At 39.7% G+C, this 27,793-nt stretch overlaps 1 protein-coding gene across 1 annotated transcript; it reads left to right on the top strand.

Annotated features, from left to right (window-relative positions):
• LOC121504031 (stereocilin-like) lies at positions 1-27,793 on the top strand. The gene is made up of 29 exons (XM_041778667.1): positions 1-94; positions 200-1,327; positions 1,868-1,892; positions 1,986-2,535; positions 5,894-6,772; positions 6,854-6,916; positions 6,999-7,124; positions 7,351-7,517; positions 7,601-7,787; positions 8,445-8,557; positions 9,738-9,870; positions 9,951-10,133; positions 10,438-10,476; positions 10,556-10,757; positions 11,047-11,183; positions 17,372-17,430; positions 17,607-17,724; positions 17,865-17,947; positions 18,046-18,180; positions 18,630-18,830; positions 20,426-20,516; positions 20,619-20,790; positions 20,946-21,115; positions 21,358-21,513; positions 21,631-21,773; positions 22,846-22,994; positions 23,208-23,305; positions 27,366-27,513; positions 27,705-27,793. Exons 1-29 carry the CDS (start codon positions 1-3, stop codon positions 27,791-27,793), a joined length of 5,838 nt encoding a protein of 1,945 aa, XP_041634601.1.

Raw genomic sequence — 27,793 nt, 5'->3', positions numbered from 1 at the left:
ATGGCAGAGAAATGGCCCCAGATGGCTACTCTACGAATCACAAGCATCATAGTTTGTGCAGTTTTACTTGGACAAGGATCGTCTGAAAAGACAGGTGAGTGCTACTCCAAACTCTTACACTAACTACAATTTTATGGTGATTTCTACATGTGTTCAGTTGTATTGCTGGCTCAAGCTTTCCCTAATCTGACTCTTTCAGGAGGAAGTAAAGAGGAGCAGAGAGATGCCATTCTGAGGGAGATTATTTCAAAATGGAGCTCAGGAGGTGGTTGGAGTCCTCAGAAAGCTCCTACAGAAACAAACAAAGACCAGTCTGTGCACCCTTGGATGAGGAATATCATGGGGAGCCTGAAAACAATATTTCCCAGCAAGAAACTGCCGTCATTAAACAAACCAATAGACAGGCACCGTCTGTCTGGCTTCCTCTACAACATCTCTCTGTATCTCCAAGAGATGGGTGCTGAGCTGGAGGAAGCACCCACAGAGACAGATGAGGAGCAGCTGTGGGAGAAGGTGCTGCATTTCTTTCTGCAGTCTGAGGGGAGCGCTGCAATGAACCAGTGGAATGGCCGGGTGCCACCCCGACCTAGTGTTAGGGTTCAGGACTGGTTTTTGTCCCTGCGGGGCAGCCCTCACTGGGACTGGCTGCTGGGGCTGCTGCAGAGTCTGATCACTTTGTCAGAGCGTCAGCCCTACAGGCCTCTCCTCACTTACCTATCTCAGAACTGGAGGACAGTGAGTGCTGTGCTGGAAGCTGCTCTCCAGGCACTAGTTAGCGGGACCTACGGCCAGGCTAGCGCTGGCCTGCAGGGCTTCATCTGTGCTCTGAAGGGCCGCAGTGACTGTGCCTTCAGCGTGAGCTGGCTTCAGCAGTTGCTGCGTTTCTTAGAAACACGCCACTGGAAGCCTGTGGTCAGTTTACACCCAATAGGTGAGGGTGCTGATCACAGTAAGAGCTCGAGTGCATTTGGACGATTTAAGCCCTTTAGTTTGCCCCCTGAGGCCCTGAGGAAGGATGCTTGGTTTGGAAATGCATCTTTTGAAGATTCAGTGGCCACAGAGGATGATCCAGACTCTATGCAAAGTTTCCTCCTGCAGGCGTTGTCACGTTCAGGGGGAGGAGATCGAGGGGGGCATCTGGCACAGAAAAACCTAGCTCTGGTGCAGAGTTTGGATGGGCTGAGGAGGGGCCTCCTGCACAGGGTGGGGAGTTCTGTTTATGATAACCTGAGGAGAAAAGTTTCACAAGCTACCATGGCGCTGCTTGATGATGTCAGCAGTCTGGTGGATGTGCCACAGCCCAACGTTCAGGGTCAGTGCTCAATTGGTGAGTATGAGGAGCAGCTGGTCTCACATACAAAAAAGGAGCTAAACTCTGCTAATTAAACAGAAAACCAGACAGCAAACAATGTTTTTATACGGAAATGTTAAAATGCTTTCATACAGTTTGACATAAAATAATTAAATAATTAAGACAAAGAGCCAAAGCATTGTTATTTCAAGTGTCATGGCTGAAACATGTATTTTGAGTTGCTTACATTATATTTTGATAATACACTAAGGAAAAAAAAACTCCTGTGAACCTAAGTTTGTCCCTGGTTTCACCCGAAAGAAACAATTAAGAGCCTGACAGTGACTGACACTGCTTTACAATCTCTTATAATCATCCTGGCTGGTGAAAGCAGCTGTTGTTAGCTTGGTTAATCTCTTTATCCTCTCATTGATGTTGGTAACATTATAAGCTGGTCATTGTTAGCTGGGTTGAAATGTTACATCAGGCACAGAGTGCAGAAGCTTCCAGGAGCTTTTTCCACAATCGTTCACTTTGATTTCTTGTTAATGTTGGCATGTATTTGTCTTTTTTAAGGTGACCTGAGGCAGCTGATCCTATGGTAAGATAATTTTAGCCAGTCAGCATATTTTATAGATGGCTATCATACATTCTTATCACTTTTATTGTTTCTTTTTTTTTCATGCCAACAAAGGGGTATAAGACACAATGTAACATGGAACACAGAAGCCCTTGGTGTTGGGTCCCAGGGTCTCCCAAGCTCTCTCCCATTCCTATCCTGCCCCTCCAGTGATGAAGATGAACCAGGATCAGGACAAAAAAGAGCACGCTCATCTCCAAAACCAGCCCCATCTTCAAGAAAAATCAACAAACAAAAACACCCTCAAGACAGAAAGAATGGGAGAACAAGAGAGAGCAACTACCAGCACAAAGACCTGGAGTACTCCACCTCTTTGGAAATCCTAGAGGCGGCATGTAATGAATCTATCCCAGGCTTGACAGGAGTCTCCAACTTTACTGTGTTTCTCTACTGTAAGCTGTTTGAAGGGGAGAATGGCTCGGTTAGCTCTGCGGTGGCTCAGATGGGGCTAGACCTGCACGCCACATGCTCTGATGCGGCTTGGTACCTGTCGGCTGCTGAGGAGGACTTTCTTTGGGTTCATGTCTGCAGTGAGTTCTTCGCTCAAGAATTCAACAACACAGTGTGTGCCAACTCCTCTTTCTGGCTGCAGAAAGCACAGCAGGTAAACATCTGCTAAATGAGAACTCTGGGGGGTTATTTCACCATATCTGTGGTGGAATTATTCCAGTACTGACATCAGAAAAGATTTAATACCAAAACCAGTTAGATAAAGAAGTCAAGTGCTTTCTGGTTAATCATCATACCACTGAAGCAATCATCAACTGTGATCTTAGCAGTAAAATAACTATTTCAAAGAGTGCAAAATTGAAGCAAAACAAAAAAAAAAGGAAAGAAAAAATACAATAAGCACTCTCGGAATGGTACTTGGGAACTGGTACTATAGAGTGCATTGAAGAAGAAAACAACTGCCTGAGAGGCAGTCAAAATTTGCAACTCCCCTTTAAGAATGGGCAGTAACATGGCAATACTCTATCCTGGGGTATTTAGAAATAGGCCAGTGTTGCTTTAAATACTATCATGAAGGTGGTGGGGTGTATTGAGTGCATGTTTATAAATACGACCTCAGTTTTTAGCAGCTGCACACTTATGTAGATGCATGCATATGCACTCTCATGTCATGGCATGGAACTGCACTATATGTGACAGCACTCTCTGGTCTTCACTTATGTCAAAATGAAACATTTATGTCTGGTTGTGATGTGATTCATTGCTACATGAGTTTAAAAACACTGAGGGGTAACTCAGTAATGAAAAAGGATCTACAGTTTTTTTGTTAAAAGCAGATTATGGACAAAAGTATTTTGACCATTACTCCAACAGGCACTGTGATAATATTGTATTCAAATACATGAACTTTAATATGGAGTTAGTCCTCCTTTGTAGCTTTAACAGCTTCCAATCTTCTTGAAAGGCTTTCCGTGTTTTTGGAGTGTTTTTTGGAGTGCTCATTCATTCTTTTGATTATTTATGATGTCAGGCGATGATGTTGAAAGGGAATACCAGGGTCCCAATCTCTGTTCCAGTTCATCCCAACAGCGTTTGGGTTGTGGCCAGTCAAGTTCTTCCACACTGAACTCAACACGCCATGTCTTTACAGTCCTTGCTTTGTGCACAGGAATAGAAAAAAGGCCTTTCCAAAATTCTTGCCACAAAGTTGGAGCCATAGCTTTGTTTTAGGGTGTTCTATACCTCGCCATCCAACACTTGGCAATAGACTTGGTGATGTGAGGCTTGCATGGAGCTGCTTGGCCGTTGTAAGCCATTCAGTGAAGCTCCTGCCGAACAGTTTTTGTGCTCAATGAACTTTTCAAAACTGTGACGGACACAAAAATCTGTTCTGCTGATCTAAATTAAACTTTGATGTGTAGGATGAATGTCACTACCACAGTTCCACAAGCCAGTCCCTGTCAGCATCCATTACAGGGGTAACCTGACACGTCAGATGGATGTGTTTCACACATCCATCTGGAAAACTTTCCACAGCCAGTGTTTGGGAAAGGGCAGAGCCTTTGAAAAAAACTTGGAGGGTAATTGGATGGACGTTCTGTCTGTCACATCTTTACAGGCCAATCAGAGCAACAAAACATGCGATGGCGTCGCCGATACCGAGGTGTGCCACTATCAAGGAATAAACTCTATAGAGAACTGCATAACGCGAACCATGGTGACTGTAGGCATGTCAGTGCACGACCTTTTTCGTCTCAGAAAAGAAAACAACTCATTGCTGTTCTTTGTTATTCTTTTAACGAAGAAATCAATCAATCAATCAAACTTTATTTAAATAGCACTTTTTATACAAGACAATGTATCACAAAGTGCTTTACAAACAGGCAAATAAATAAAAGGAGATTAAAGGAAATAATACCCAAACCCACTCCACCCAACCCTCTAACCCACCAACACTGCAATCCATACTGGCAAAATACATCATAAATAAAAGACACTTTAAGAACAGGAAACTCATGTACCAATACGTACCGTGGAAATGCCATCTTAAAGGTTTAAAATGAGTAAACACTGGAGGTTAGGTTAAAGTGTAGAATAAAATATCATCAAATGAAATAGAAATACATTTTAATAAATTAAAATAAAATAAAAGGATACTTTAATAAGAATAAAAACACTAAAAGGTTACTCAGGGCAATATGCCCAAATAAGAAAATAAAACACTTTAAAAGGGCTTCGTGAAACATGATAAAACAAGAGGATAAAATACTTAAAGATCATTCTGAAGCTAAAACAGAAAAAGATAAAACCTAAATTATTCAAACAGATTAAAAAAATACATTAAATTTAGGTTAAAGCCAGGCTTTAAAGGTAGGTCTGGAGTTTGCTTTTAAAAACATTAACATTAGGCGCTGCCCTAAGATTTTCAGGTAAGCTGTTCCACAGACGGCGCCGTAGTAATAAAAAAGATGCTGCACCCTAAGTTTTAACTTGAGGTACTATTAACAGTGAACTTCTTGAAGACCTGATGGCTCTACTGGGTTCATAGGGTAAAAGCAAATCAGATAAAAAAGAAGGGGCAAGACCATTAAGAGCTTTAAAAACCAGTAAAAGAACCTTAAAATCTATTCTAAAAGAGACGGGTAGCCAATGCAGAGACCTTAAAATCGGTGTAATGTAATCTCTCTTTCTGGTCTTTGTCAGCAGCTGAGTTCTGGAGGAGCTGGAGCTGTAAAATGTTCTTCTTAGGGAGACCAGAAAGAAGAGCGTTACAATAATCTATAATCTGAATCAAATAAAACACCTAATTTTTTAGCCTGCCCACACGGATTAAAAGATAATGCTTTGAGTTTGCTGACCAGTTTCTCGTTTTGTCCTCTGTACCAGTGACTAAAACCTGAGTTTTGTCCTGGTTGAGCTGTAAAAAGTTCTCTGTCATCCATGATTTAAATACAGTTAAAAAGGGCATCAAGTAGCCCTGTGTCATCAGGAGACACGGCAACATAAAGTTGAGTGTCAACAGCATGTCAAGTTCTGATAAAACTGGTGCTTTAGCAGCATCCATGCTAATCTCTTCTGGCATAATTGCACCAGCCTCCTGTCGCTGCTTGCTTATGACACGATTCTGTCGCACCTGAAAGTACTGCCCCTTGACGCTGATTGGTCCTGTCACTTTCTAACCGGGCCCAATATGTTAGATGGGAGCTTTGCAAGATGGATTCTCCGGTGAGAAACACGGGAACGAGTGAATCCATCTGCTTTGCAAGGTTATTACAGGGGTGTTTTGGTTTTAAATTTCTACCATAGGGGGAAGTAGAAATGTATGGTCTATACCTTTATCTGCAGTCACTGACCATACTTAAGTCTCTGAAGTGGAATTGAGTAAGAAAAATAGATCATTACCCAATTCATGGCCAGAGGTTCAAATGAAATCTGTTGATGAAATTTTGCATTACTTACAAGACCATGTGCCTTCTTTTTATCGCTTTTGATTTCAATTTTACTTTTTGCAGGCTGTGTTGACAAAGGACTACCATTTTTTCAACCAGACAAGTATAGACGACCTGTGTGTGCGGCTGACAGATGAGACCACATCAAACCCAGGACTGGAGGAGAGCTGTCTGTCTCAGCTGGGCAGCAGGATGCTCACTGCGCAGGCTTTCAGAAACTGCTTCCTGCCCAACAACTCTGTCTTGATCGCTGCTCTGTGCGGAAGAGATTCCCCCGAGTCCTTACCAGAGGGCAGCTGGGCCGCGGCATACTGCTCCAAACTACACAACTTAACCCATGCAGACACTGTTGAGGAGTCTTGTCAGTACAGGGATTGGGATGTGCATGATTTCACCAACTTCACCCTCCTTGAGAGTTGTAGGCAGACACATGGACTGAGAGAACATATTTGTCTAAATGTCACACTCTACAGTAAGTTGTTAAGATCAGTGCCCCAGTTTTCTGAACTTTGTGCTGACCTGCAGGCAGAACAGGAGGAAAAAAAGTGCTTCCTGCAAAGGTTTTTCGACATGCTCCCTGCACGCTATGAGTTTGACACATCCCAGCTGTGCATGGACCCGGCCCCGCTGCTGGTTGACGTTCTGCACAAACTGAGCGTATGTGAGGTCCAGGGAGGGGAGCGCCAGGGGTTTTTGTTGGCGCTGGGGTATGTGTTTCGAGTCCTAGACTTCATGGTAGGCCTCTCTTCTGGACTGGATGAGGGGGAAAGAGAAGCGAGGCAAGGTTTGAGTCAGGCCATCCTCCTCTCCAGTCTCCTTGACAACACATCCTGGGCTGAGCTGCAGCCACAAGCATCCATGAGCGTCCTGCACACTGTTGGAGTGTTCCTTCGTAGAGAGCAGAATGCCACTCTGAAGGAGGATCTGCTGAGCTGCTTTAGTGTAAGATAGCCTGCTGACACAAACACACATACACTAGACTGGAGACTGAATAACTGATTTTTTTTTCTGCCCTTTCATCAGCCTGTCCTGTGGGACCTCATTCAGCAAAATGACAACTCATCTGCTCTCAGGGTTCTACTCCAGGTATCTGTCTTCTCAGCCATAATAATCACAGCTACACATTTATATTGAACTTTATAAGAAGGTGTATGTGTAATCTCACCAGGAGTACCTCCAAATGCCAAGAGACAGCATTCGCACTCTTGTGATGTCTGCAGAAAAAGATGCTGTAAAGAGATTCCTCTCTCACATGCATCAAAGTTGGGACCAGTTGCAAGTTGAAACAGGCCAGGTTTGTTCTTAAACTCCCTAAAAACATTGGATATACTTTCAGAGGCATGTCTTATTGTGTAGATAATTTCCCTCATCCCTTTTGCTGATGTATGGTTCTTCTCTATTACTGTATACTCTCTTTAGCTGTATCTATTTCCTTGAATAAATGGCCCAGGATGCATAGTTAAAGAGGGCCAAATTAAATGCACATCAATTTCTGTCCCTCTCTTTGTTTTCTCTGTCAGGCCTCTCAAAAAGAGCTGCAGGCCATGGAAACAATGACTGCCGCTTTCATCCACAAGTTCCCACGAGTGACCCCGGAGCTGTTTGTGGACCTGTCTCAGTTCATTCCCTTCATGTCTGTTTCTGACATCATGAGCTTCCCAGCCTCCCTGATAGTCAACGACACTGTGTGAGTGAGGAAACAATCATCTTCAGATTTTTATTTCTTACACTGATGCAAACAGCTTTTACAGCTTCTGTGTTTCTCTTTAGGCTGACAGCCATTCGTGACCACAGCTCAGGAATGAAGTCCCTGCAGAAAAAGGCTTTTGTGAAAAGACTTCTGCAGTCCAGTGTGGTGGGTGATGTCCCTACATGGCCACCATACTTCCTCACTTCTATCCTTCCACTCCTGCCCTACCTTCCAGTCAGTCATTTTCAACAGCTGACCTCACAACAGGTTAGAGGCCATTTTGTTTTTCTAAAAGTCTGCAGTAGTGTCTCTTTGACAAATAGATCTCAGACAGGGTCAAGTACTTAGCCAAGACATTGAGTGGAGTTTATTTTTATTTATTTTTTTACACAGTACGGACTGATGATGTGTTTTAGGGAAAATCTAGATAAATTAGTGGAAAAACAGACCATAAATTGTTTAATGAGGATAGAGATATGTTAATTATGTGCTATGGCCTTGGTCACCAGACATTAACACAGTTAAACTGGAGGGAAAGTGCTCCCACTTCTACCAAAATCATCACCTCACAGTTTTTTAATCCCATAATTTGCAGTGTCAGAACCCATCTGATTATAGCATAGCCACTGAAAGTGGACAGCGGTTTTTGGCACTTCTGGTGTAGCCAGCAGTTAACAATTTGGGATTTGTGGCATAGACTTCATGTTAGGGAATTTCCTCAAGGAAAAGAATAAAGTATGGTATATGGAGAAAAAGATAAAGGAATTCAAATTGTTTGCAGACAACCACAGATGAAAGACAGGATTGCATCACTGCAGATGCATTCCACAGATTCTGTTTCTCATGTAAGACTTTTGGATCAAAATAGTGTGTGAAACAACTATTTAAAGTTGTCTGTTTTGTCTTTTTCTATGCCCCCTTTAGCTAACTCCTCTCATAGAGTTACTTGGCAACAGCGGTCTGGATGGTGTAAGGGGCCGCCATGTGCTCCGGACGCTTTTTAGCAAGAAGAATCTTACAAGTGATCATATAGTAAGGTGTGAAGAACAATCCTATATTTAATGTACAAGTTTCACTGTTAATTTGTTCTTAGTCTATTTTACTGTATTTACTTAAGTACATTTCAACAGGAGTAATTGTACTTTTACTCGAGTACAACACTCTTGTACTGTTCAGTAGCACATAGAGAGAATGTTTCTACATCACATCCCAAAACAGCTGTTAGCAGCAAAAACTGGAGTGTTCATATCTCAGGGTTAAACATTTCAAGCTGATTCTGATCCAAAAGTGTAATTGCTACTCCATTCTAAGTGAATTTGTCTTTAGTGTTTAGTGCATATTTCCTCATCAGTATGCATTGTCTTGCTAGAGGACACCAATGTTGCAACCGATTTTCAAGAGTTACTACAGCTCTGTAATACTGTAAAATATGTTTTATATGCTTTTAAAGGTGTACTTAATCTGTATGAGGGGTAGGTCAATATGGACACTTCTAAACTGTTACACGTAAATCTATTTTAGCTTAACACTGTAAATTTTGCTGTGTATTTTACTTTATGATAGAGGTGTGACTTTACCTGAACTACCTGGTTGGAGATCTATTCTCTTGTTATTCTTGCCAATAAGGAAAGATCATATTTTCCTGTCTAACTCTTCAGTAGCTACTCAGTACGCTGAATTTCAGCTTTAAATGGAATACTTATAACTTTTACTTGAGTAGATTCATAGATGGGTTATTTTACTTCTCCTCAAGAAAATTTTAACCAAAGTGACTGTACTTTTACTTGAGTACAATAATCATGTACTTTTTCCACCTCTGTATCTATGATATTGCTGGCTGGCAAGATTGAAACATCTAAAGGTACAGTATTTATGAGGTGTGCTCAGCTACAGAGACCAAAACTACCTAAAACATGTTTAAAACTAGAAAAGCACTCTGAGAGCGCAGACCTCTGTCATTAGCCCTATCACCCAATAGTACAGAATCCTTTAAAAAATTCCTGGATCCAGACGGTGATCCGGACCACTCCCAAAATCTACTTAGTTCTTCCTTATGCCATTTCTGACATTTCCTGAAAATTTCATCGAAATCTGTCCATAACTTTTTGATTTATGTTGCTAACAAACTAACAAAGTAACAAACTAACAAACCCTCCTGATCACATAACCTCTTTGGCTGAGGTAAAAAGAAAAGAGACAGACATTGTCTTTTTGCAGATTAGGAGTTCTTATATGCTACATGGATCCAGAGGACCTGTCTTCATTTCTTCAGGACTCACCTGTGTCCTCAACACTCTGGCAGCAGCTGGCTCAGTGCATGTGTAAAGGGTTCATCAGTCCCAGCGGCAGGGTAGGAAACATACTCTACAGAAACTCTTTACTCAGTTGTATTGTAGTCTGACTCTCTGTTTAACTGTATTTCGTCATCAGCTGTCTGCCTGGTTGATACAAACCTTTGAGAACATGAATATCAGCAGCTTGGCTCCTCCAGAGCTGTCAGCACTCAGTGGCCTGTTGCCTCAGTTAGGGGCTTCTTTCCTACAGTCACTCCCATCACAACAACTCATGGAAATCTTCTCACAGCCAGGAATACACAGATACTCACCTGCACAGGTCAGTGGAGATTTTGTTCTACATTTTGGGGATTTTGTTGTTTAAAACAGTTTTTCATGAATAAATGTCAAGGCAATCTTTCATCATTTCTCCAGGATAATAAAAGTTGTATGCATCACCCTTGTTTAAAAGAAAGAAGCTGGCTATTTTGCATTGAGGATATTCAATTATTCAGCGGCTTGTTTTGTAGAGGAAAAAAGGGCTTAAAAGCTGTTGAAATGTGCAACCTCAACCCCTCCAAAAAGGAAACACTTGTGTAGTTGTTTTAGTGCAACCCCTCTTAACTTTTTAATTCTTCCTCCAGGCTTTTCAAATCTTAGCCAAGATTTCAAAGGACATCCCTGTAAGTAGATGTTTTTTAATTTAATTTGTTGGATTTCAACCAACTGCACTTTCATCTCCTTGTTTTCTCTCTTTGCCAGCTCACAGTGGAAAAGCTCTGCAGGCTGAAGCCTTTACTCTGTGGTCTCTCCCCTGCTGTGCTCAGAGACCTCCAGTGGGCTGAGATCAGCCAGGCTGCACACTGCCAGTGTTTGAAAATGCTACTGAATGAGCTTAAGCCTGGTCACAGAGCCATGATATACAATGCAGTGCTGGAGGTGATGGTGCTATTATCTGCCCTCAGTACTAATATGATTATTTTTCTCACATATTAGTCAGTTGGGGCTTAAATTGTTGCCATATGTTGAATAATCAGAAAATGAAGGTGGATACATTTTTGACAAATTCATTTTATTGTTACAGATTGTTTAAGAAATCAAATAACCGCTTTAAGATATATATGAAGATGCCTCTCTGGCTTTTAATTCACACTTGAAACACCTGCTTTGTTTGTTCTTGAAGGCCTTTTAAAGACTTCCAAGTGTTAATTTACTGTTGCTTTTTGTTTTGTGTCAGTGGGCCTTACAGAGAGACTTTGAGAACATCACTCAGCAGGTGAACTGTTTATCACCATTTGTCCCTCTGAAGAAGCTGACTGAAACCATAAAAGGAGAAACAATCCTGAGAGACATCAGCCTGTACAGAGACATGCTCTGGTCACCACAGCAGGTGCTCACTTTACCTCAGCCTACCTTTGTGTTTGATGTTTAACATTGCATTGATATGACAACAATAGGTCTGCAGTTCTCTGACTAGGGAAGAAAATGTCACCAGCTACTGCTCCCATTAATCTGTAACTCATTGGACATGCTTCACATGAGCCTTTCAGGATATTAATACTCCATATGCATCAGCCACCATCAGGCTAATTAGTTTGGATGTAGTACAATGGTGTGGAGGAGTGTCGCATAAATTAATAATGGCTACCTTTAAGGGATTTTGTCACAGCCAAGAGTGTATTTCAGCCCTTGTTCTTGTCCTTACAGGACCTCAGTCAAATTCTTAAAGACTGCCCTTTTTAGTTGTGACACAGACCATTAGACCCTCTATATTATATTGAAATAACCCCGAAGTTTAATACAACTATTGTCTTCAATCTCTTTAATTTGTGTAATAAAATTTCTTTCATAGATGATAGTTTCAGGAGTAATTAACCTTGTTCATTCAAGTTGCTTGACCTGAAATAGTATCTCACTGCGCACATACAGTATGTACTATGTGTTCGTTGGTTGAGTAATGTCCTGGGTATGCAATGAAAAGTGCATTCTTGGTGGAGTCTGGCCATTTTTTTGTCAAAATATTTTATTATTGCTTTTCAGCAACTTAATATTTCACATTTGCTTACAAACACACATGAAACTGCATCTAAATAAATCAAAACAAAACACAACAAAAGGTTTAGGTACATAACATACAAACAACAACTCAAATTACTTAAACACATTTACAGGTGTATCTCAAAATATTAGAATATCATGTAGAAGTTTATTTTTTCTCGTGAGCTCCTTCAAAAGCTAAAGTTACATAAATTATAGATCATCTCATATAAAGTGAAATATTTCAAGACTTTTGTGTTTTAATCTTGATAATTGCAGCTTTCAGCTCATGAAAACCAGAAATCCATGCTCTCAAAATAATCAAATATCTGCATAAAAGTCAAATTTGCAAAGGTTTCCTGAGCCTTTTTTTAATTTAAACCTTTATTTAACCACATAAAAATCCATTGAGATCAGGATCTCTTTCACAAGAATGACCTAGCCAAGAGGTCAGCAGCACATGTCATAAGAACAGTTACATAGTGACAGCATAGATTAAAACATATAATTTTAGAGGTGCAATAGTGTTTTCAATAAGAAGCGTGGAAGCTATAACACAACAACAAACAACAATTTAAGATTTAAAAACACAGGCACTGTTCAATGGTCTCATGCTGTCTGTCCCTCAGGATAGAACAGAAGGCTCCAAGTGGAATAACTTCAGAGTTTCAGTTCAGTCTGTAGAGTATTCCACGCAGAGGGGGCAGCAAAGCTGGAAGCTCTTTTACCAAATTCAGTCCCTACCCGAGGAACAGATAAAACAAGTGTAGTGCAAGAGCGCAAGGCATAGCAACTGCTTGTTTTCTGCAATAAAGCGCACAAATAAGGGGGAATCAAGCCTAAAAGAGCCTTATGAATTAGGGTCAACCAATGTGCGTATCTGCGAGTCCTCAGAGAAGGCCAGTTTAATTTCATATACAAATCACAATGGTGGGTGAGACGACTGCAGCCAGTGACAAATCTCAGTGCCAAATGAAAAACTGTGTCCAAGGACTGGAGACATTTGGATGATGCACTTAAATAAAGCACATCCCCATAGTCAAGAATGGGCGATAAGGTTGCTGTCACTAATTTCTCTCTGACCCCGAGAGAGAAGCAGGTTCTGAAATAGAACCCAAGCTTCACCTGAAGTTTAGTGACAAGATTATTGTGCTTTTAATAAAAGGAACTGATGTAGGATAAAACTCAAGTACTTGTACCTGTTCTATAGGTTTTCCTTTAGATGTTGTAATATATGTAATGTTCTGTGGAAGCACCTTTGTATCAGAGAAAACCATGAGCTTGGTTTTATCTGTGTTTAAAACCAATTTAAGATCATATAAACAAGACTGCATAACATTAAAAGCAACTTGTAAAACCTCAAAAGCCTGAGTGAGTGAGGTTGAACAGCAATAAATAATTGTGTCGTCTGCATAGAAATGATACATTGCATTTGACAAGTTGTTACAGAGATTGTTTATGTAGATTGAAAATAAAATGGGTCCTAGCACTGAACCTTGGGGCACTCCTTTGGTAATGTCCAGAAAAGAAGAGGTAGTTCCAGCCACCTGAACACATTGTGTTCTATTGGATAGGTAGTTGGCAAACCAGACAGCTGCATGTTTAGATAAGCCAATGTGATGTAGGGCTTGTATCAGCAGGCTATGGTCTACTGTGTCAAATGCTTTTGACAAATCAATAAAAAGAGCGATACAATATTTTTGGCTCTCCAGAGCCTCAATTAAATCATTTGGGACCTTCAGCGCAGCTGTAACAGTGCTGTGCTGTTTTCTAAAACCAGATTGGAATGGAGATAGAATATTATTTGATTAAAAAAAATCCTTTAGCTGGTCACTGATGATCCTCTCAAACAATTTAGCTAAAATACACAAGTTAGAAATTGGTCTATAGTTGTTTACATTTGTGGGTTCACCCGCTTTTAACAGGGGGAGAACAAAGGCCGACCTCCAGATTTGAGGAATTTTATTGCTGGTAAGACTCAGGTTAAAAATATGTGAGAGAGCCTCAGCAATAAAATCAGAGGACAACTTTAAGAAAAGGGGTTCAATTTTATCAGGTCCTGCTGCTTTACTTGTGTCCAGCCTCTTTAGTGCATTGTTTACCTCAGAGACAGATACAGACGAAAACTCAATCGGAAAAATGATTGGTCCACTCACAGCCTGGAGTGTCGAGGGGGTTAACACTAGCCAGACCAGCATTTGTCAGTTCAGGGTTTAGCAACTCAAACAAGGATCCAGCAGAAATAAAATGATCATTAAACAATTTAATATAGCTGTCTTATCATACAGTGTACCAGATTGAGTAATTAAAGAACTTGGCAAGTCATTAGTTGTCACATGATTTGAAGAAGATTTTATAACTTTCCAAAATTTTGGGGGGTCATTTATATTTTTATGGATTCATTCAAGTAAAAGTCAGACTTAGCACTCTTAATAAGGGAAGTACATTTATTTCTAAGCTGGTGAAATCTTCTAACTCTGTCTTTGTTTTCCAAGCCCTGGTCCAAGTAATGTCTCTCTCTTTGAGGAGGTTTCCAGTTTCAGAGGAAGCCAGGGATTATTTTGGCCCCTCACCCTAAATTTTCAAAAAGGAGCATGTTTATTGACTATACGTTGGAATCCATCACAAAAATATTCCAGAGCCAACTCTACATCATCAAATAGAGCAACTCTACTCCACTTAAAGGCAGCTAGGTTGTGCATAAAAGTTGAGATGCAAAACTTTTTAACATCTTTTTTTGCATATAATATTGGGCCTTGACTTTGGAAGCTTGGAGTTTCTTATAGATGCAATGGTACAATGATCACTGAGGTTGTTGGCAAACACAGCTGTATCCGTGTGCTTGTGAGGAGCGTTTGTTAAGATTGTCAAGTAAGGAGGATTTTGATGGGTTTTTAGTATTGGGCAGAGTTGAGAAATTGATCAAATTTAGTGAGTCATAGACAACTTTAAGATCATCAGAGGCAGTCAACCAGTCAAGATTTAAATCACCAACCAAAAGAAGCTCACTGGAATTAAACCCAGTCAAGATTCAAGAGAGGCGAGGGCTTTGGGGGAGGCAGAGGGACATCTATGACAACCTATAATTGTGAGAGATTGGCCATGGGAGAACTCTAACTTCAGGGCAAGGAGTTCAAATTGTTTGGTAATGGATAGTGAGGATAACTGGGTAACATGAAATTTGTTTTTTCACATATATAGCCACTCCTCCACTTTTTCGAGGGCGAACACTCTGGAAGACATTATTCCCATCAATAGCAATGTCCTTGTCAGAAACTGCATTACTTAGCCAGGTTTCTGATAAAGTAAGGATGTCTGCATTGGTTGCCTGAATCCAGAATCCAGTCAATTTTAGAAATAGGGGACTAGAGATTAGGGAGATGAAAAGTCACCTGCAGGAGCACGCTGGATAATGTTGGAGTAGTAGCACCATCCAGCTAGTTAGCAGAGGTTCAGGCTGCAGCAGAGGCCCAAGCTGGAGCAGGTGGAAGGCCAGGCTGAGGCTAGCAGAGGTCTAGACTATAGCAGGCGGAAGGCCAAGCTGAGGCTAGCAGAGGTCCAGACTGTAGCAGGTGAAAGGCCAAGCTGAGGCTGTGATGGTTTGAGGTGCCATGTCATCTGCTGCTGTTGGTCCACTGTGCTTTATCAAGTCCAGAGTCAACGCTGTCAGTTGTCTAGTGGGAGATTTGAGAGCACTTCATGCTTCTATCTGCTCAGAAGATTTATAGAGATTCTGATATCCATTCCAATAAGACTTGGCAGCTGCCCACAGTGAAGCCAAAACTACCAGAAACTGGTCATGGTGTTACACTGCTTGAGCTTGACCTGAACCCCATAGAGAATCTTTGGGGTGTTATTAAGAGGAAGATGAGGGACACCAGACTCAACATTACAGATGAGCTGAAGGCTGCTATCAGAACAACCTGGGCATCATAACACCCCAGCAGTGCCACAGACTGATTGGCTCCATGCCACATCTCCTAGACGCAGTCATTTGTGCAATAGGTGCTCCAACCAATTACTGAGTGCAGTTACTGAGCATTAAATAGCATAATTTTCCAGAAGTGCAACATTTCTGTGTCATAAATCTATTTTTTTTTTGGTCTGATGTTTTATTATATTCTAATAATTTGAGATAGTGAATTTTGATTTTCTGTGGGTAAGGTGTAATCATCAAAATTAAGACAAAGTCTTGAAATATTTCACTTTGTATGAGATGAATCTGGAATAAATGTATCCCAAATGCTGTGAAAGACTGCTTGTTGACTTTGATAGCATATTTTTTCTCCAAACACCTATCCTTGGTTTATCTTCGCTTTTTTTACACGAGAGCATTGATCCCTTTAGCCAACAGCAGAATGTTTGAGGAGTCTGGTTACTTTGAATTATGTTGCTGGAGTTAAACTTGTAAAAGTGAGATCAATTCCTGTAAGCAAAAGTGTTAATTAAAGCTGCTGTAAGCTATTTTCAGTTTTCTTGACAACAGTCTTATCCCGCTGTCTCTTAACGATGAAGTTGATTAAACTATTAAAAAAAATTGTTGGCAAAAACTGCTATTCCACAAAATAACACCTGTCTTGTCAAGTAGTTTCAGGCACTAACAATTAGAAATAACGAGTCATTGTGATGATGTTTTGTTTGCGCTTGTGAGTCAAAAAAAAAGCATCAGTCTTGCATCCGTTGTTTTCATAGCTGCTTAAAACTTCTTTAAGGAGGTGTCAGGACACTTTCATAGGGAGGGGTTGGATACAAATTCAATTTAGTTTAACTGTGTTCACATTATAAAGGGTTAGTTCTTATGAAATGTGAATCTTCAAAAGCGTGGGTGTCAAAGAAAATATCAGTCATCTATAAACCGTGTATATCCAGGGTGGCATACAGCAAAATGTCAGCAAAAATAACCACATTCAAAGCTCTTTGAAAATGCTTTTGACCAAAGGGCTGGTCCGGATATCTTCAAGTGATTTTCCACCTATTCACATTTAAGCTTCAAACATCTTTAAACCTTCAAACAACTTAGATTTATGAGAGGTTTGTTGTTGTGTCCTTTATAAATAGAAAAAATAAAACAGCTGTAGATTTATTTTATTTTGCAGCAGTTTTAGAGGCAATGACTCAGCAAAGCATAATGCATTATAACATTAATAGTCAATAGGTTGAACAGAAGGCTCGCTCAAAAACAGGTGTTTGTATGTGCATGTTGGAAAAATATGCTTATTTGGTGGCCTGCTCACCCTATACTAAACATGAAAAAGTCTAAACTATGAAGACTACAGTGATTATTGGACCATAGCAGTTGGTTTGTCTGTAGATATTTAAGTAACCTTTGCCAACTTTATTAGCAACAATGCATTTTATCAATTTTCAGGAGAGTATAGAAACAGTCTTAGAATCAGACTGAGTTTATACGATTTTAGGGTCTAAAATTAGGGGTTGATCTTGTATAGCAGATATGATTTAATCCTTTTATTTACATTTTGAAGTGTTATTCACTGTGAGGCAAACAGGGTAAAAATTCTGACGTTCTTTTTCTCTGGACAGGCTCAGCTTCTATTCAGAAAGGTCCAAGAATTTAAAAACATTTCCAGAAAGTTTGTGAGGTGAGTTGGATGCATTGCTCCTGGACATTCTCATAATTTAAACCATAAGTCAATATTAAAATTAGAATTTAAAAAACTAAATTAAAATGCACAAAATTACAGATCAAGTAATACCAGGTTTGTAATCCAAAACGCTGAGCAAACAATAAAGAAAAGGACATTTCTTTTGCACACAGAAATCTGGGTCATATCGCCAGTGGAATGAGTTGTGACTTTCTGAGGCGCAACAGTACATATTTTGCAGAGCTGCTTCAATTTATCACTGAGCTCCCTGGATCTATGAGACCTGCTCTGGTGGGTAACAAATACTCCATTAAAACACATAACAGTAGCTGATGTGCAGCAATGATTCATTTCTCTGTTATCTGTCTTAAACAAATGAAAATGCTTGTTGAATACTAACAAATTCAGATGTGTTTTGGCTGTGTTACCAGCGGAAATGTATTGTAGAAGAACTGAGGAATTATCCTGAACTGGACCTCAACTTTCTAAGCTCTGGGTTTGCTGCAACTTTACCGTTAAGTATCTCCTAATAAGAATATTGTTTTTTTTCTTTTTTTATATTATTTCCTGTCAATTCAAAGATTTACGGCTCTTCTTTTCTTTTTTCCCCAGAGTGACGATGTTAGAGACCTTATCTAATGTCTCATTCAGAGCCATCCTCAGCCACATTCAGGCAAACTTTGCTGACTTCCTCAGACTTCCTCATTACAAGCAGACGAATTTAGCAGAGAGAGCTGTCTCTGAGCTGGTAAAACACTTACATGAACCGTGCAAGTACTAAATGGAGTGCATATCCCTCTTTCATGTGCAGGAATGATGCATTACTTTATGATTAAGGTAGAGAATCTGATCGGGTTACTGAGAGACACGGCTATCCCAAATTAACCGATGTGTAATTGAACTGGCACAAAGAGCTTTAAGAGCACACTGGAGCCAAGAGATGCTATTTCTACACAGAATAAATCATGCCTTGCGTCAGTATTAGTGAGCCGTGTATTTGATTTATATGAGCAATTTAATAGGACAAAAAGAGCAAACTTCTTTGGTCTTTAAGCTAGCACAGCCAAGAGTCAACTGATGGAAAATTCAGCACATATCCTGCCTCATCCTCTCAACAGCTTCCAAAAAAGTGAACTCACATTTATGTGAAATCCTCATAATCCAGGGTCACTGACTGTGTGTGCTGGTCTGCTGGGTTCTTCTCAGGCTGAAGAGGAGATTGATGGCACCACACTGGACGTCCTGGGGCCTTTGCTGCCTTTCTTGGACCGAGACAGTTTGGCTCTGGTGGACAGACGAGCTCTGTCTCTGCGGCTAGAAGAAATGAGAAGTTTCTGTCTTCCCAAAGAGGCCCTGAGAGATATTAGTACCCTGCTCACTCAGAAAGACCTACTCGGGTAAATGATCGTATCCGATGTGCAGAACATCACATTATCACACTCAGGCATAAAATATGTCAAGTATTTTCAATGAATGATGATTTATTGATTCATTCAAAATACAGAATAGTAGAGAGGCATATTAAAAGCAATCAGTTTAATGCAATTAGTGATAAAACTGCAGACACGGGAAATAGAAATGTAGTTCTAACAAATCAGTGGAAAATTCTGCAAGGAATACATTTCAATACTCTGTTGCAATTATTGCATTGCATTTAACAGAAGAAAAAACCAAGTAACCATGCAAAATAAAAGAAACAAGTGATTATTCTTGCAGTGTTTGTAGTGTGAGAAATGCCATGTTTACATAATAAAACATGGATGCAGTCTCAGTAACATCACCCACTGGTTTCTAAAGAGAAGTTCAGAAGCCCATGGATGCTGGTCATTGCTGACTCTGCTAAACTCTCATTTAAACTAGTTATAAACAAGGCACAGCTTTAATCAAAAATTAAATTGTCTATAGAGACCAAAACTTTCTTTGGACCAGGATGTTATTCTTTTTTCTGCTTTAAACATTGATGGAGCTTATCCACCAAGCCAGTTAAGTTTTTCAGCTCTCCAGTGGACATTTGAGAGACTTTGATTTTTATGCAATTGTGCATTGGGCTCATCTATTCAGCACTGGAGATTGTTTCTTGACTGTTTATGGTCATTTGACGAAATGTAGCATTCTTAAGTTTTCTTATTAAAGGGAGCTTAGGCCATGTTAAACACCATAATATTTGTAGGTATTGAAATTATAACCCAAATGGATGGGATCGAATTTTGATCCATTGATGGATGGCAAACAATACCAAAGTAGTACAGTTTACATAAGATGAGGGCAGACTAATCATTTAAATACTATTAAAGCCGATTCCGACAGTTGTAGGGTTTTGGGACTCTTTAGCCCTGAAAATCATCTTTTTATCCCATTTAGTGTCATAAGAAACAACAATCAAGGCCATGTCTGTGCATCTAACTGCTCCTGAGTGAAAGCATATTAGATTTTTCTTTCTGCCTTCTGCTAATTGTTCCCGCATGTCAGTAAAGTTAACCAAAGAGAGCAGAGAGTGCTCTGCACATGCAAAGTCACAAATGTAAACTAACCAAATAGAAAAGTAAGAGAGGAAGTCAGTGCTACAACGAAAAAGTCTGTCAAGCTCTAAAAAAACAGCAACCCTGTTGTTATGTGTCATAAAGGGACAACTATGACAAACTGGAGCAAGCGTAATGATGGCGCGCAATAGCAGACGTACTTCAGCAACTTTGGGAGTATCTGCTGTTAGCATTAGCATCAAACTAGTATATCAAGCGCCGTAGATGGACTAGTGGTTAGGTCACATCTGTGTTCGGTGCAGCCTAAGTCCAGGTCCAGCCCTTGGCTCTGTCACTGCATGTCATTCCCCTCTCTCATCCCTGTTTCCAGCTCTTTCCACTGTCCTGTCTCTTTTAATAAGGGCAAAAACAACAACTAATAAATTTTTAAAAAACAAACAAACTAGTATATCATTTTTGTAATGTTTGGAGTGCACACTAGTTACGGTGAATTATGTCTGTTTGTTTGACAGGGAACCTTCCAAATGGCAGGTCAGCGATGTTGAGCACTTGGGCAGGCTGGTGTTTTCTCTTTCAACCAAGCAAATTAACTCTATCCCACTGGTGAGCTTCAACAATTGTTAACCTATTCAAATAATCAATATTATTGCACTTTAACTGTTCTTCTTTAATATGCATTTATAATAAGTCTTTTCTCCTGCACAGCCAGTGTTAAATAAAGACACAGTGGAGCAGGTCCTGGTGGGTCAAAGTCTCTGGGAGGACAGCACAGTCGGTGGAGTCTGCGTTACTCGGTGTATGGACAAACATCGCCACAGAAGACAGACTCAGAGTCTTATTCGAGGGATTGTTAAAGCACGGAGTAGGAGAGCAAAAGGTCTAGTGCTGCTCTTATACTGTGTCTAAGACATTTTACCTCAACATGCCAGTGACTACTGTTAGTGCACCACTCCTCGTGACCTACACAGCAGATAAGTGTTGGTTTAAATTGTGTCTTTGTGTGTTGGAATTCACTGGCCTCTCTTCATGCAGTGCCAGTTCCAAGCTGTGCAGACATCAGGGGGACATTTCCTTCAGCGTGGACGTCCACACAGCTCAGTCGCATGTCACAGGAGGATCTTGAACAGTGTGTTGAAGTATTTGCACAGGATGCTTCATTGAACTCTGAGCAGCGGCGAGCACTGTGGGGGAAGCTCAGGCAGGTTGGTAACTGCTTGCAAGAAAGAACAATGCTTAAAAGGGTGATTTGTACCTGTATCTCTCATGTTTTTAATGGGATTGTTGGAGAGTTTCTGTTATTTCCAGCTGTTAAAATGTAAGATTAAAGATTGAAGATGAGAAAAATAGACAAGGAGTGCCCTGGCTGACTGACTAAAACATGAATTGTTTTTAACATTGCTGTTGTCTGTGGTTGAAACATGGTCTGCTTCTTCTTTCAATCCAGTTTTATAGTCCAGTGAAAGAACTGAGAGCAGATCAGGTGCTGGCTCTGGGCTCGGTGGTGACAGAGATGGGAGAAAGAGAACTTCAGGACACCAATCTTACTGATCCTAGTGTGCTGGCTCATCTAGGGATACTGACTGACTGGAGCCCTAAAAAAGTAAACTTCAGATTGTTTTTTTTTTTCATATATTAAAGCAAATGTCAATGAAACAATTTAGACTGATATCTTACAGGTGTATTAGTGCTTGTTTAGTGTTTCTGTTTGTTTTTTCAGATGAGAGCGGTGATTTTGGGTGTGATGAGGAAGCGTAAAGTGAAAGTGGAACAGTTAACAGCGGTCGATCTGGCAATATTTGGCCATCTGATCTGTGGTCTGTATCCATCAGAGATCAAAAGACTCAGTGGCTACAACCTCAGGTCAGTCAAATTCATACCTGCCTATCATACTTACCAACGCACCTACCTTACCATACCTTACATTACATTACTTATTTACCTACCGAGCTACCTTAGCTTACTTTACCTAGCCTAACCTGACAACACTGAACCTAACCCCAAAGTACCTTCCTTCCCTAACCTTACCCACCTACCCCTAAGCTGGGCATACACTGTGCAATTTTCAGCTGATTCAGACATGCATTTTGAGTCACACAACCCACTTGCAAGTCAGGGTGACTTTTAGCATGATTGTACAGTGAGTGTACAGACACGTTGTTTGACCACAGCCTGACCAGCTTCTCTCGACTGGTTGGATGGATTTCTGGCATGTTTGATGTTTTGGTCATTAGAATGCACACACTACCACAATAGGAGCAGAGCCACAAGCAGAATCCCCAACTCTGGGGCCTTTTTTTTTTTGTCCAAATGACATACATACCCTAGCTTAACTTGCCTTTCCTCACCTTACCTTAACTCGTCTTTCCCGTTACGTTACATTACGTTATGTTACATTACCTTACCTATCTTTCTGACCTGCGTGCCTTACCCTTTGCCCTTACAGACTTTACCTACCCAACATCCTACCTATTCTATGGACCAATTTACCAACCAACCTTCCCCTCCTTACCTACCAACCTAATAGCCTTTTTACCTTAACAACCTTGTTACATGTCTACCTACCTACATATCTGAAGGTTTGCAATCGTTCCATGAATTGTGACATTTATAAAATTCAAGAAAATAGCACCAAAACAAAAGAAAATATTGACAAAGATGGATTTTTACTTTCCAAATAGTTCTAATGTATGTGCTGTCTAGTAAATATATTGTAAACCTACATAAAGGAGAATTAACTAGCACTAAAAAAACTGTAGTTGATCCAGTCATGCAGCAACATACTTGCAGTGGCTTCAGACTAACTGTAATATAAGAGATAATAGATGCCTACTGACAGGAGGCAGGCACATCTCCCAGTTGCATAAACTTCATGAAAACATTTTGCATATCCCAGAGGAGGATTAAGTCCTGACTCTTTCTCCTCAAACAACAGCATAGCAGCCGTGTTCCTGCGGGAGGTGTCCCTGCCATGCACAGAGCAGCAGATGGAGATGTTGACAAGCCGTTTGTCCAGACCAGAGGCCTTTGGTCCAGTCAGTGCTTGGGGACCAGAAGTTTTCACTGAAATCGGGACACTGGCAGGTGCAGTAGAACATAGTATCCCTCGGGGTATGAGTTTTTGATCAACTTTTTCCCAGATTGTTTTTGCACAGTGGGGGGAGGCAGTGACAGGTTTTGGATGGATGTCTACAATTAGATATATCCCTGGGGGTGTGGATGTTAGGGGAAACTTTCCCTCTGATATGATATGAGAAACATTAATTATCTGACTGCAGTGTCTGTGTCTCTGTCCAGTGGGCCTGGAGGACATGGTGCTGTCAGCTCTGGTACAGGAACAAGTGGAGGGAATAACACCCGAAGCCATTGCCCTGATGTCTAAGAAAAAGATGGCAGTGAGTTTCACCCAAAGATTCTGAATTAATTTATTCAGAGTAAACTACAGAGTAAAGTTTGGTTGTTGAACAACCCATGCATGCAGCAAAGAAAAACGTCTGTTTAGTTGAATTTGAAGTATTGAATTGTTCTGTGAGTGTTGTAGAGTGTTAAAGAAATAAATAGGCTCTTTTAAGAGATGACATGTGGAGTCCAGTTTGTCAGTTTAGGTATCAGTGGCTTACTCTTACATGGACTTCCTTACAAGAATACTTCAACTACTGTTAAGCTATTATTAAAATGAATGGCTTTTTTATTATTATTTGTCAGACTGTAGGGGAATGGAAAATAGGCACTATAAGTACCACGATATGCGAGATGCTCTTTACAGTTTATTAAGTAAATTATCTAGCTTCCACATCATTTCATGATCAGAAACAGAATAGGCAGGCATAACAGAATGTTGGGAGGATTTAAACTGTTATGTTGAAACATGGACATTGTTAGCTAGCCTAGATCTTTATGGAATGACAGATTTCATGATATATTGATTCAAATCAGCTTACATTAGCATATCTTGTTTTATGGGAATTAGACTTGATTGATTTTAAAGTAAGGATAAAGAGAATTATTTTAGTACATACTGTTAAAGAGATGTGGATTTATAGAACAATAAAACCAGGGTCTGATGACAACAGCTTAAATAGACATTTTATATTTAATTTTGATCACAATGACACTCAACTACTCTGAAGGTGTTAAAAAGCAAAGGGTCTTATTGAGGAAAAAAAAAACCTTGGTTAGATTCAAAAACAAAGAAAAGGAACTGTAATGCCATTGATAACTTCTGCAAAAATTAGGTATAATAGGACTAGCACTCAATGTCTTCAGGTAAAATCAACTAAACACAATTTAAAATTCTCCTTTTATACACACCAGCCTGCAGCACAAAGAGCTCAACAATGAAACAAATGCAGAAATGGACAGCATTGAATGGAATACTAAAAAAAAACTCAAACAAGAGCAAAGATGATAATAATTTTTTTTTTTAAATCTAAAAGATCAAGACTGTTATTAGGCTTGGCATTATTTATTCAGATACAACTGATTAATTCATGAAATAGTTGATCAGTTTTCTGCCAATGATGTAAGAAGCTCACAAGAAATTGTTGCCAGCCAACAAAGATTTGAAAAAAAAAAAAAGAAATTCAAAAGAGATAAGATTCAGAACTAAATTGATGGAAAGTTGTGTTTCTGTATAAGGAATCAGTCCATGGAACAATATTGACAGAGAAACCGAAGAGTCTACGTCAGATATTGTTTTAAAAAGAACTATTAAAGCCAGTATGTTGAGCATATGGTGAACAAGATCGTTTTTTGTTTTGAGTCATGGTGACTTGACCTTGATTTTGTAACTTATGAGCTGTTATCAGGATTTGAGCAGCTATTTAAGCCTGCAGCTTGTTCAGTTTATTATATTTTTGTATCAGGTACACTGTAAGACTGAACAGTTGAAGTTTGTTAAAAAAATGAGTTGTGATAACCTAAAAATCCAAAAGAGCTCTTTCAGCCAGTGTTATTTTTTGGCAGCTATTTTTTATTTTAGTCTTAGTTTTAGTCTTTAAATGAAAACGTCTTTTAGTTTTAGTCACATTTTAGTCATTTCTACCCTTTTTAGTTTTAGTAGACAAAAACTCTAAACATTTTAGTCTAGTTTTAGTCCATAAAAAGTCCTCACAGTTTAGTCTTTGCTATAGTCCAAGCATTTATTTTCTTGCCTAAATCTGGTACCAGATCATGGTAGTGTGTTCTATGTACTCTGCCAAACCTGGGTTCCCTGCTTTTTACAGCTAAGAGGCAGAATAGATACAGATACATGTGCTTTGACAGATTTACCCACAGTGGAGAAATATCCCAGATTTTGAATGTCTTATATGAAAACTGCATTACATTTTAGTCTTGTTTAGTCATCTTGACGAAAACTGAACTAGTTTTTGTCCTTTTTAGTCATCACAGATCTATTTTTTTTAATCTTAGTCTAGTTTTTGTCATGGAAAAAAAAGGCTGTCATTGAACATTTTTAGTCATAGTTTTAGTCAATAAAATTAACACTGCTTTCAGCTCTAGTTTTCTGCATCGATTGAACAAATTTTTAGTTTTAAGTAAACATTAATCAGTCACAGTGGTTTTTTGTCATTTTAATCAAATTATTTGACAATCATGCCTTAATCTGCAGAGTTTTGCCTTTGGGTATTAGACACTTTTGCACCATGAGTGAAGTTACTCAGTTAGAAAATTCCCATCTGTAGGGAGCAACTATAATATAAAACGGACGATGTACTGAACCGTTGAAAAAGGACTCCCTGGTTCAGTGTACACTTACCAGGTATTGTCCCTTGTACTCTCTTAAGTTGGTCTGCCTTTGTGGCATTTATGTTCAAGATTAACATATGTGGTAGAAATGAGGGAAAATTGCATGAAGACCACGTAACTTTATGAGAAGTACTTAAACATGTTGTTTTGAGTTGAAAAGGATTTTTAAGTATTGTAAACTTTTCACAGTGCATTTGAACCTTTAAAAGTCAATTAAACCCAACATAAATGTAAAAATAATGATTATTCAAAAAATGTATGTCTGTGTCTTAAAAACTTTGACGTAATCAGTTTCAGCAAAAATTTTGAGCAGTTTCAACTTGTTTAGTTTTACAGTGTATGTACACTATATTGCCAAAAGTATTTGTTCACCTGCCTTGACTCGGATATGAACTTAAGTGACATCCCATTCTTAATCCATTGGGTTTAATACGTCAGTCCACCCTTTGCAGCTATAACAGCTTCAACTCTTCCGGGAAGGCTTTCCACAAGGTTTAGGAGTGTGTTTATGGGACTTTTTGACCATTCTTCCAGAAGCACATTTGTGAGGTCACACATTGATGTTGAATGAGAAGGCCTGGTTCTCAGTCTCCACTCCACTTCATCCCAAAGGTGTTTTATTGGGTTGAGGTCAGGACTCTGTGCAGGCCAGTCAAGTTCATCCACACCAAACTCTCTCATCCATGTCTTTATGGACCTTGCTTTGTGCACTGGTGCACAGTCATGTTGGAACAGGAAGAGCTAATCTGAAGGCCACATGAAGTTTGGAGGTCTGTAGTGAATGTCTGCAGAATGAATCTCTGCACACTATGCACCTCAGCATCAGCTGACCTCGCTCCGTCTTTTTTTGTGGCCTACCGCTTTGTGGCTGAGTTGCTGTTGTTCCCAATCGCTTCCACTTTGTTATAATACTACTGACAATTGACTGTGGAATATTTAGGAGCGAGGAAATTTCATGACTGGACTTGTTGCACAGGTGGCATCCTATCACAGTACCACGCTGGAATTCACTGAGCTCCTGAGAGCGACCCATTCTGTCACAAATGTTTGTAGAAACAGTCTGCATGCCTAGGTGCTTGATTTTATACACCTGTGGCCATGGAAGTGATTGGAACACCTAATTTCAATTATTTGGATGGGTGAGTGAATACTTTTGGCAATATAGTGTATATACTTTGTTGTTTAGTATTTAGTTAAAGTGGGGTAGATGGTATAAGATTGTTCTTTTTTCTGTTCCTTTTCATTCAAAAAGAGAGATTTTATGATGGATAGAAATTGTTTTGTTTGTTTTATTGTAATAAATATGAATAAAAGAAAAGGCGAATGAGACCAATTAAATACCACATTGTAAAAACAGCACATAGTAAAAACAGTAACAAAATGTTAAACAAGGCTATGAAATGTGAACAAATTAAGGGAAGACTACAAAGATTAGTTTTTAAACATTTAAAAATACAAATACATGTGCAGTAAGAATAAGGAGTCCCAGTAAAATAAATATAGAATTTTATAAGTGGAGAGGGATCGAGCCAGTAACCATAAATGCTGGTGTAGTGTGTTATTTTCTTGTACACATTTTGGCAACTTGAAATAACTCCAAAGTTCTTCAAAAAGTGTCAGAACGGCATATCTTCTCCTCACACAGAGTTCTTCATTTCACAGTGCCCTGCATATTAAGTCTGTATTTGTTGCGTGTGTGTCTGAAAGGTGGTGTTCAGTGCTCTTCAGCTGTCCTGGCTGAGTGCTGAGCAGGCCTGGGCTGTCACCGAGGAGCAGTGGGAAGAGCTGGACAGTGAGCAGAGACATGCTGTCGGACTGGCTCGATACGAGGGAGACGTCCTGCTGGAGCTGAGAGGTGTGTCTTTTAAACATTAAGATGATAAAATTGTATTTTCATTACCTTCTTCATTTTTATTCTTAATTAACCAAAAGAGTATTTGGGAGCACTTATGCTTTTATTATGGTTACACTTGTTTCCTCTAACCAATTATATTTTTATGTTGTATTTATAAGGGAATAATAAATGTTGTTTGTCTGCCTCCACAGGAAGAAATTCAGCTCCAGAAGGCCTGAGCACACACAGCTTCCCTTTACACTCGCTGCTGCTCTGCCTCTTGTTATGGCAGCTAATTTAA

Source organism: Cheilinus undulatus, linkage group 1 (genome assembly GCF_018320785.1).
Source record: "Cheilinus undulatus linkage group 1, ASM1832078v1, whole genome shotgun sequence".
Classification (NCBI taxonomy): domain Eukaryota; kingdom Metazoa; phylum Chordata; class Actinopteri; order Labriformes; family Labridae; genus Cheilinus; species Cheilinus undulatus.
This window is presented reverse-complemented; position numbering and strand designations above follow the sequence as displayed.